Genomic DNA, 12,063 nt, shown 5'->3' on the forward strand with positions numbered 1-12,063 from the left:
AACATTATTGACTTATAAGGTGTGTTATGCAATACACTCAATTATTATGTGTAATTTGATATATTTTAAATCTCCTAATAACTTAATTGAGCACTTTTTGTTTACATAAATGCTCAAAGACAGGGGTTAGGATGTGCTTCATTCCTGAAAGTACTCTTTCATATAAGATTACAATTTTTTAAATATTTAATGTAGTTCAGCAATTGAGCTGGAGGGACCTTTTTGTGATGGTATGAATATGGCAATTTAGGTGTCAACCAATCATGGTTGAAAGGCATAACTGACATAAGTAGAGACATTTAGAAGGTATATATATCAAAGGAAGCTTGGAGTGGTAGGGATAGTAATTCAAGTCGGTTCAAGTAACTGTTGAAGACAAGAAAGCCCTTAGAGATGGCTGTAGCAGTGGACAAGATCATTGACAATGTGTCAGCTTCAGCATTACCAGAAGCTAGTGTGTTAAAAATACCAGTTCAGTATAAGTTAATCCAAACTCTGCCAGGTGACACAAAGATCAAGTCCAGGTCAAAAGAACTTACGAAAATTGCCAGCAATGAAAAAGTCACTGCACAGGATAGAGTCGAGGAAAACTCACTACACCAAACAAAACCACCAGTATTGTCAGAAGAAAATGAGAAGGTGTCATTAAAACGTCTAAAGTTTAAGAATGTGATACCACTGCTTAAGACTGCAGTAAAGTCTACTGGACCAGAAAGTAAAGGCTCGCCAGTGCTTTTGTCAGAGACAAAAATGCCATCCAAGAAGACACCAAAGGGCAGAAGACTAAAAGATTCTGTTCGCATGCTTGGTTTGTTAAGTAGGTCTCCAGTTTTGTATTGATTTAAAATTAAGAATTTTTTATACCATAGTAGAAAGTGTGTAGTATGTTGGCTAAAATGCTTTTGAGTAGGATGCATCCTAAAGATAATGTTAATGATAAGCAAACTGTAAGATATGTGTGTTCCATTAAAACAGATTAAAGGAGCACTGATGCTTGATATCTATATTACAAAATTTCATACAATCTTTTCTATATTGATTAAAAGATTAGCGTAAGCTGATTAAATTTCATCTTTTGCTATTAACAAATGTATGCTATAACACTTATTTCCAGATTTTCCCTAGAATTATTCAACATATTTTTTAAACATTGCATTCAACTAGAAATTTTATTTTGACATAAATAATTGGCCTTTTTCCTTTTCTAGTATTTCCCATGAATATCAGGATCATGCTAAAAAGTGTTATGTCGTCTATAGGCTTTTTTTTTAAATATATATATTATTGATTTATCATTTGCATTCTTGACATTCAATGAAATAGGTTTAGGTACACAGGTATTGAAGGAATTATACATAAGAAATTATATGAAATGTTTGCTAAGAGTTTTTTTTTTTTCAGATTGATGTGATTAAAAGCTACAGTATTTAGAAAGTTTTTCAGATTTAAAATGTTTGACTTACCATTTTGTTGACCTGAGTGCTTATCTGAATACTATTTCACAATAGAAATACTTGAATTGATTTTGAAATTAAATTCAAAGCTCAGCAAGATGTGCTTGCAAATAGTTTACCTCTAAGATTGCGTTTTGTCCATTGTCACATGTGTTAGGTTAAATACAAAGTAATAGAGCAGCTCAGCATTGTCTGCCATTTTAGTTCTATTTACTCTGGCAAACAGACATAACTTTGCTTTTTGGGTGCCTCTTGAATATGACAAAATTGTTAATGAAATTGAAGACTTTTTTTACCAACATGATTATTTAGGCCACAAAACTTTAAGAATTATTTTATGGTTCTTAGATTTATTTATGGTCATATGCAAAATGAGGACTGCAGGTGTTGTTACGTGTGTATTTAAAGATTTTTTTGTCCTAAAAAGATTAAAAATGCAATTACAAAGATGAAAAACTCCCCATTACTTGAACTGTACATCATCATGATTATGATTTGTTCTAAATGCAATTAACAAATGGTATGAATACTTTTGTTTAAATCATAATAACTAAACATCTTTACTTAAAGCAAGTGAAATAAAGGGAAAATTGGTAAGTTTAAGGCATAAATATTTAAAATGTATTTTATTTAGGTTTCAAAGTATGTAAGTGAAAACATGCAGCTTATATGTAAAACATAAAAACTTATGGCCTAAAATGAAAACCAAATCCTCAAGTGCGATGTATACTTTTTGATTCTTAAGTGCCTGTTTGTTAATGTAGGTCTCTAAGGATGAACAGCTTTTACTGTTATCAAACTTAAGATATAGTATTAGTTGGAGAAAGTGCAGAAAACATGAACATGTTGTTTCTGACAACTAGAGAATTTCATATTATGATGAGATGAGGATAAAACATGACAATTTCATTATATGTGTGGACACTTGGAGGACAATAGATGATACATGTTTTAGTAACATGTGACTAGATGTCAAGTGATATGGATTATTTACTAAACATAGGACATTGCAAAATGGAGGGCTAATAACAGGGATAGAAAAAAAAATTTTTTGTAAAGAACTAGATATGATAGCTTCAGGGATATTGGTGGAAAGGATGTATATTTAAATTATCAGAAAATGTCTGAGGTGTCGCATCACAAGCGCAAACGGCATGCCAAGACAGCCAAATCCAGGGATGGTGTCAACAAACGAGCATTAAAGCAGCTGCATAAAACTGTGACCATTGTCACAATAATAAGTAGGTTCACTTTTTACTACACTGGCAATACAACAGATTTGATGATGTGCTTGATTTAATTGCATGAGGCATTGGATTAGTTTTAAGTATGATGGCTTTGATTTAAGCACGCGTTCATACTGACTGTACTGGTATTTCTGCATGTGTAAGTCAATCATGGATTCACTTGTACAACTTTGTCACTTTGGGCACATTCCCATAGATTTTAGATCGATCTATCCCCGTGGGGAGTCTCACTAGATTACTGTCAGATAATCTGGCTTAAATGTCCATCCCGCCTACTACAAGCTGTAAGGGGGTAATTAACTTTTGTGCCTGCTCGGCTGACAGCTATTTAGCATGAACCACCAGGGAGCCTTTAAGTTGGATCCATCTAATCTCTGGGAATGGGATCTTTGATGTAACTTTCTTACCTTTATGCAATACTTACACATTTCTTTTACCTCTCCTTTTCTTCAGTTTCACCTTGCTTCTTTCATACATCTATTCACTAAGTAGCTGCATGTTTCCCTAGATTTTAAAAACACAGAATTTGGTGAAATGTTTTCCATCTTTCAGTCAAGTCTGTGTTGGCAGCAGAGAGCAGGCTGTATGCAAGCTCACTTTCACCAATGAAAACTAACAATTGTCCAACAGTTTCTTATTATTTTGAGCCTTTTGTTACCTTTGTTGACATGCTTGGGATACGGGTGTCCATTGAAAGCCTTAATTTGAGGAGAAAATAATTCTTTATAGCAGCAGTGAATCATGAAATGGCATTTGTAGACTTAGATGCCATTGGTCACTATGAAAATCAAGCACTGGCGTTGCAGTCCACCAATATTACACAATCAATACATTCATTCTTTTTTCATCTGAAGAAATTTTAAAGTGGAATAATTTCAAGTGGACAATGATTTTTGTGCCCCTGCTGTTGAATAATTCCACTAGGGCAATAATGACCAGCATAGAAACAGGGCTGTGGTTGTAAGCTTTGTTGGTACAAACATTTGAACCCTGTAACCTAAAAATCAGTCACAGTTGGTTGATACAGGAAGGTTTATCAAGCTTCTTTATTTTCGTGTTCATTTATAAATGCAGGAAAAAAACAGTGGTAACAAATTCATTGGACATTTAAAGAAAACATGTTTAATGTGGCAACCAGAGCAAAAGCACTTGGATCTGGGAAAAAAGGTACCAAATTTTGGTTAGATACAATGGCAAAATATTTTTTGATATGATTTTTAGGTTTGATTTGCTGGATTAACGTTTATCAAGCTCAATCCTTCATGAGGAAAATTAGGATTCTACTGAATGGACATACGTTTGTTACTAGTTAGTAATTTGTATCACCTAGAAATTAAAGTCACTTTGTTTTAATTTTATATGATATACCCACAACCTTAAGTGATTAAGCCACTCGTATATTATGAACTGTTAGGCAAATGATAAAGTGACATATCTAAAATTATGAATGAATTTTTGATTTTATGAAATAATCACCATCAGCTTTCACAATCATAAAACACATAAAACAGCAATAAATTATTTGATCTATCATAAGCCTTTGAAATACATTTATACATGTATGTATAATAACTACATGTATTATTTAAAATGCAGGTTTAATTATTGAAGTGTGATGTACTGTACCTTTTTCCTGGACTCCTTTCTCTGAACCTTATTTACTAGTAATATGTTTTTTAATCTTCAATCCAAAAAGATGGTTTCACGGGGCCGTAGCAATAGTCCGAAGGTTCAATAGTCCAAAGGTTCATTGGTCCGAATGTTCACTATAGAACCTTCGGACCAACGAACCCTTGATTAAAAAATCGATGAAAATGTTACCACTTTTCGGACCAATGAACCTGCGGACCAATGAACCTTCGGACTATCGAGACACCCTCGGTTTCACAGCTCTACTCTAGATTCTGGCTTAAGTTTGTAATTTATAAGGGGGTAAAGGGTGAATTTTTCATGGCATTCTTGTATTTTTAATAGCAGGAGGCAGGGTTGCACTCCAGTAACCACATGCTGTTGTAATGAAAAAAAGATGTTAAGCTCATACATTTCTTTGAACTATTGTTATCTTATTATGTAGAGATAGTATACTTGGGTATGTAATTAAATGCCATTGAAAGATGGACACTTTTTTCCTATTAGTAGTAGTAATAAAATAAATAATAATGCAAGGCACACCTGACAGTGATATTTGGGACTACCAGTGGTCAGTGTTGTAAGGTACCAACACAGTGAACAACCAAAGTGGTGTGCTAGCTAATACATTTTGGGTGATTTTTGTATATTGTCATTGGAAATAAGTAAACAGCATTTCTTTTTCCCTCTCCCCCTCCTCCTATCTTGCAAGTCTCTCTTTTGTGGGAACAATGTGTATGGTAAGGTTATCGTAAGCAATTAGTTAGGGCTACTTCCTAAATTATGTTTAGACAGGTTACCAAGGTAGCCTTTATCAGAGCTTTCTAGCGTATCTGAGGCTGTCACAAGATAAGAAATAAATGGTCCCATAACAAAGAAAACTGTTTGATTGTGACATTTTGAAGGATAAGGTACAAGACTTTTGCTGTGTTTTGAGATCACTTCTGAAGCAGCTTTTCTAAAATGGCGCGATCACCAACGGCATCCTACGATATTTTACATGTCCATGTGAAATCTCCCAGCACCCATTCTAGTTCAAGAGGTTCTTCTCGTAAGTTAAAATCTATTAATATTTATTAAAAGCTTGCAAAATTTGAAAATATGTATTTGGCTTAATATGCTGACATGCTAGGTAGTAGAAGACACTTAGCACTTTTTTCCTACTGAAAAAATTTATCACAAACAGATCTTATTGTTAAAAAATAATATAGGTACATGTATTCACATCATGTAAGGCTACTTTGTAATAGCTACCAATCAATGTGTATGTATTAATTGGAATAAATATAGTATCATGCTTTGTCTGTTTTTTAAGGTTGCCAGTATCATAGGACTTGAAATGGGTAGACCTGGTCATCAGATGCTAAATTAACAACTAAAAGAGATGAGAAATTGATGTTGACCAAAAAGAGTAAAACATTTTATATATAAATTACTTGAGTAAGTCCACCCAAGTGCTTGCAGCACAAATGTGTGTGCAAATTAGCTATTGGTTACCAGATGCCGTGTTGAAATGATATCTTAATGAATATGATAATGACTAAATGATTTTTCTCTAATTTTTTAGAAAGTCACAGCTACATGTTAATATATCAATAGGCTTATGTAGGATTGCAGAAACTGACTCGGGAAAAACTGGATCAAGAAAGCATTGATTTTCAGCTGATAAAGGTCACAGTGACAGTGTCCACATTTTTTCTTTAATCTCACTGCAATACAAAAATCAGTAGCAGCACACTAAGCAGTAAATGAGACAATACGTATGTACCTAGTTAGGTGTTATGCACTTCAGAGTATTTACAAAACTATTTAGTTAATGGACAGTGGCTTACATCATGTTGACTATTAGATTCTTAAGTAACCATATTATATGTTGGTTCCAAGCAACTAAGTTTTACAGAGGATTAAATGTCATAGAACTGGACAGGCATTGTTCAGCTGTGACAAGAATTGATTTGATAACAAACTTTCAACAAAACTGACATTTGAGGACACATTGATCCCACTGCTTACACACAGAATTGCTTCCTTGCATACACAGACTGCCGAATGAAAGGTACCAATTAAAGTTTAGTATGGAAATTCAGGAGAAATTGGAGAAGAAGTATAATATTTAACAGGGGTGGACAAATAGCCTTGTTGCTGGGATAAAATGTTGAGCACAACTGAATGAGAGTGCATGTGGAAAAGAGCTCTTAAACTTACTTTCCCTGTATGACATGATATGGAATCTAGCAATCAGAAAGGCGGAGGCAGTTTTTTGACTGCTATGAAAAAGAATAAGGTAACCAGGCAGATAGGGTTGAAGATTCTTGCTGCAGGTATGAAAACTTAGGTTTTATTTTTTTATATTGAAGGTGTATGAGATGATGCTCTTTATAATTGGAGAAGTTGTAAAGAATTTTTGAACCCCTGTGTTACTTTTCTATGTAAGGATATTAAGAATTTTTCAAATGAAAGTAACTTAATTCATTATACTTTTATGTAAATTGAGAATCTATTTTTTCTGCTCTTTGAACAACAGTATCTATCACTTGCCTACTACCAGTTTTTTGTGACTATGCTTGAATACAACTTTGCCTTTGAGACAATAATGAATACTATCCATATAATTATTACCTCTGAAAGGCATTTTACAGGATATATATTTTCTCATATGTTTCCCTTTCTTGCTATTTTAACATAATTAGCCTGGCAGTTTTCTCAGTTTTTTTTACTTTGGCAATTTTTTTTTCATGAGTGTTAGTTCCTTTATCTGCCTAAAGGTGGCACTGCATGCATAAGTATAAATGACATTTGATTGAAAGGAGGATTCTTTTATGGTATCATTGTTTGCCCAATAAATTATAGTTTAGACATAATTTTATTTTTGATATGTCTCCATAATATTGAGTCTTATTTTATGTTCTTGTAAAATCTGAAGTTATATTTTTGAACAATTCTTATGGAGATAAATTGAACAGTATGAATAAGGCTTATATAAACAGTTTTACATAAAATTGCATTCCTCACTTACTGTTTAATCACTATGAAAAACAACTTATTTACTTTTAAACCATGGCCATGCTTTTTACTTTTTTTATATGAAATACCTCAAGTGTTAACCTCTGTTAACTCCCAAAAAGCAGCACATGTAGACCTAGAACTTGGGTTATTGTATGCCATCTTGGTGGGAAAAGTTTTAACAAATGTTAGTATTTTAAAGCCATAAAAGGTTGGCAAGTCTTCCAAGTTCCATATATAAAACTCAGGAAATAAATATCATGAAAATTACACATAGCTGGGTGTTATTACTTACAAGGCAAAGAATATGGATGATACTTACCTTTAAGCCAACTCTTGCTGCTCAGGTATGTCTGTAAATAATTTTTATTCAGGCATTATTGAATTTCTGTTTTACACCAGTTGGGTATCTAGGGTTAATTTCCTTATATGGGTTACTTAACTGTTTACCCGTATGCTTTTGAACTGTAACAGGCTTAAAAAAGTACCTCACATGTCAATATCTTAAAGAAAGAAACTAAACTAAGTAACAAGATAGCTCTATAAGTTTGTGTAAAATTGCATGGCTGCCTTTGTTTGGTGAAAGACCAACTACAAAGCGTCATGTATCAATTGCAAGTGAAAGAGTTATTTCTTTCTATTTCCTTTGGTCTGTTGCTCAGTTGATTTACATACAAATGGAATTGGATCAGGGGCATTGGGAATCGATGAAGTGCACAAGTAAGAGAAGAAAAACAGACTGTTTTTTTAAACAGACCTGGAGCAAGCACAAATAAAAGAAATGGTAGAGGACAACAGTTCTGTGTAAGAATAAAGGGCAAAGGTGTCTGGAGTTGCCCTATGGTTAGCCTTACAGACAGATGGTGTTAGACTCGGCCTATTGAATAGGCCCCCACTTGGATACAGGTTCAGTGTGTGTGACTTGTTCATATTGACCAACCCAGGGGATAGAAACCAAGAAGGAGGGGAGCGAAACAGCAATATTATCAACATCTTTGTGACAACAACAGACCATAATGGCAACAAATCTGTTGCTAAGGTGTTAATCATTTTTAGAAAGTTATTGGAAACCGAAAAGCAATTTACTGGTGTTCTTAACATTCATGAGGAAATTTTACAACTGAAACAACCTGCCACCAAAGGGACTACAGACAAGACATTTTGTAAGAACAAAGTGTAGTAACAACAATGTCTACAACTAAGAAGAAGGCCACTATGCCAGTTGGAGACAAGAAGGGAGGAGATGGAGCATCCGATTCTTCTAAAAGGCCAAGATCCAAGTCTCCCAGTATGCTGTTTGCCTAGAATATATCATTGTATATCCATGTATTTTTAGTGGAAAATCATTCTAGATCTTTTTGGTGTGGACTGGGTATAATTTCTAGTGCACAGTGTACTTCAGTACTATATATACTTATAAGATGGTGTATGATTTGAACAAAATTTTTTAATATCTTAGTTTCACACATCCACAGGCTAGTACAGGGATATGCATGGATTTGAAGTTGTAATATACCAGTAACTGCGTACTTAACTGAGTAACTTAGATTTTCTCCCATTTAGAACCACCTGTTCCTTAGTGTCATGGGCAAAAAAAAGTCATGACTTTTGGAATTTTTGTTTATTATTTCTATGGAAACTACAAACTTGTACATCAAAATTTCACCTCAGTTATACTTTTGATTTAACACAATAAGGTTTAAATGCCAATAGGGATACATTAATATTTCCAGCTGTACAGAACATGTTAGAAAAGTTTTGTGCATGCTGTTAGAAAAGTTTTGTGACATGCAGTTAGGGAATAATTTGGTCAGCTAAGTAGGGCACTAGATTTACTGGTATATGTATATGTAAGCCTGGTCACCATGCCATCTACACTGACACCATGACCAGTGTCCACTTGAACAACAAACTAAACAAATACATGTACCACTTATGTTTGTGGACTTTCTTGATTTGCAGATAAAATAATCTTTGCAGACATTTTATTTGTAGGTAAACATTTACCACACAAATGTCAATTATACCATGAAGAAACTCCAGAATTTATTTTACCTGGCTGCTACGCATAAATGGATGGCTAATTGATCACACAATAGGAAATGCTTTTAGGATACACACCATATGTTGGTTGTTAATATTTTTCTTGATTTCTTACCCTTCAGACAAATTGAAGAAACGTAAAGATGGTGGTACGCCAGAGAAAAGTCAGACACCCAATCCTGATGAGGCATCTGAGGATAGTGGACCTGCACAGACCAAGAATGTCATCACAGGTGCCGATGTCCTCAGTTTGGCTATCAAGGAGGATGACCTCCTCAAAGTCAGTGATCATTTATTCTCCTTAATGATGATATTGTTTTTTTTTTTTTTTTGAAGTTGTAAATTAAAGCAAATGTTAAACTGTTAGAGACTGTGACTTAATTCACCTTATTCTAATTAAGAGGATTATGAACTAAACCATTAAGGCCACCAGCAGAGAGTTGACATTTAAGCCATATTGTTTAGTTATATATATATATATATATATATATATATATATCACCTTCAAATGGAATGTTTGCTTTAAAACTATGGGACTGTAAGGTGCTGCCTCCTGGTGCATATCAGTTTTGGCTACAAAATAATTGAAGCCAGGTATTTAACTTCCTAGACTTTTGTAATTCATTTCATGCACATTTTTGTGCAGTGGTGTCTTAATATAAAGAGTTATTCCACTGTGGTAAAAAAGAAAATTATTCTTGTGTGTGTGTGTGTGTGTATAGAATATTGTTATTTGGTATATCACTCACAACATATCTCTGTAGTTGAGAGAGCCACACCCCCCAGAGACTAAGAAGACTCCTGTTACTCAGCCAGTGGTGGTCAGGAAAAGAAAACCGCAGTCGGAACTGGATAAACCAACACCGAGAGTGTAAGTTGATCAATTGTCCACTGGCATATCTCACTTTTGTTGTTTGATAACAAATCAATAAGTAGTATTTAACACTGATGTGCCCTTTTCCTGTGATGTTTAGTGATATCACAAAACAAGAACAATAAAGACAAAAAAGAAAAGACATATTTTCACTAGTCCTAATATAACATAACGTACATCTATGTTCTTACAGAGTTACAGTGGCCAGACCTGCTCCACCAAATGCACCCATCAAGCCTGTTGACACCAGTGAGTTGAATTTGACCATATTTAATACTAAATAAATCTATGATTGTTCTGCTAGATTTATAATGTTTTTATAGTACCTTCAGAAAAGATCATTTCATTGTACCACCAGCGTTAGCGCTGGCGGTACACATGGTTTCGGTCCCGTCCGGATCGTTCCGCCGGCTCCGCCGGCTCCGCCGGACGGCTACCGTTACCGCTTCTCCTCCTAGACGGTAAGGGCCCCCGCACCCATCTCATGGATTTAGGTCACCTATAATCTCAACTCGTTCCACGTAAAATTTGGGCTTTGTCAGTATTGGGGTCTGGGTGTGGCACTCATTACAATGCACCCTTGTCTAAAAATGGCAAAATTAAATGCTTATTATCTACCCTACGGAAGGAGTTATGGGAAAAATTTCTATAGACGGCTTTCCAAAAGTCATATGTGTAGATTTCAAATATACCCTTGGATTTGACCTTTGACCTTTACTTCAAGGTCAAATTGGCCAAAATTTTCAAAAAAATGAAATTTTTTACGAAAAAATTTTTTTTTGCCCTGTTATTCAGACACTACACAGACTTAACCAACAATATTATTGGAAAGTGTTACCCTTCAGGTCATCTTTCATCTCCATGAATTTGGGGTCAATCGGTGCATTTTCACGGGAGTAGCGGCCATAAGATACCGAAACTGAAAACTGTCTCTAATTCGGGAACCGTTAATGCTAGAGACCCATTCTTTTTTGCATTTTGTAGAGCATGTAAAGCCCAACACTGAAGGTGGTCTCGTTTTTTTTGTATTCCATACGGTTTTCGAGTTACGCTGTATCAAAAAGTACATATTGGTGGTAAAAGCAAAATGTGCAGTACGGTAATGGATAATAAATTTTGAACTCTGGAAAAATAAAACAAAAGGCTTGGCAAAGCAGACAACTTGTGTTCAAAAATGACATTATTTCATCAAATTTGAACTTCTGAAACTTCAGAGCACCTCCTATTTCAAGAATTTTGACCAAAATGACATTTTCTTTATTTTAATTAATTTTTTCTGTACGAAATTTAAGGCACATTATGGTAACTCCAAAATTATAACATTTAGTCCCTTATATCTCCAAAACTGGCAGAGATAGGTCCATAGTTACTATTGAAGTTGAATAGGAAGTCATATACTGGCAATCTTACTGTGACCTTGAAATTGACCTTTGACCTACTTTTCACCATGAACTGAACTTTGCAAATTTTGCTTCCCTTTTATCTCCAAAACTGGCAGAGATAGGTCCATAGTTACTATTGAACTTGAATAGGAAGTCATATACTGGCAATATAAATGTGACATTAAAATTGACCTTTGACCTACTTTTCACCATAAACTGAACTTTGCAAATTTTGCTTCCCTTTTATCTCCAAAACTGGCAGAGATAGGTCCATAGTTACTATTGAACTTGAATAGGAAGTCATATACTGGCAATCTAAATGTGACCTTAAAATTGACCTTTGACCTACTTTTCACCATGAACTGAAGTTTGCAAATTTTGCTTCCCTTTTATCTCCAAAACTGGCAGAGATAGGTCCATAGTTACTATTG

At 34.4% G+C, this 12,063-nt stretch overlaps 1 protein-coding gene across 12 annotated transcripts in view; it reads left to right on the forward strand.

Moving 5' to 3' along the window:
- Positions 1–12,063, forward strand: part of LOC106180241 (MYCBP-associated protein) — a 34,489-nt gene that overhangs the window by 5,734 nt on the left and 16,692 nt on the right. For 3 of the 12 annotated variants that reach the window (XM_087003740.1, XM_087003741.1, XM_087003735.1), the window contains exons 2-4: positions 9,499–9,656; positions 10,141–10,247; positions 10,444–10,499. In XM_087003740.1, the coding sequence (XP_086859866.1) occupies positions 9,499–9,656; positions 10,141–10,247; positions 10,444–10,499 (321 nt within the window). Of the gene's footprint in view, positions 1–244; positions 818–2,539; positions 2,696–3,702; positions 3,869–5,256; positions 5,382–6,505; positions 6,652–8,015; positions 8,622–9,498; positions 9,657–10,140; positions 10,248–10,443; positions 10,500–12,063 lie in introns of those variants that run through there. The other 9 variants (XM_087003731.1, XM_087003733.1, XM_087003732.1 and 6 more) reach the window with 9 other exon arrangements.

The sequence above is a fragment of the Lingula anatina genome, chromosome 2 (genome assembly GCF_051362555.1).
Source record: "Lingula anatina isolate TDL-2025a chromosome 2, LinAna3.0, whole genome shotgun sequence".
Classification (NCBI taxonomy): domain Eukaryota; kingdom Metazoa; phylum Brachiopoda; class Lingulata; order Lingulida; family Lingulidae; genus Lingula; species Lingula anatina.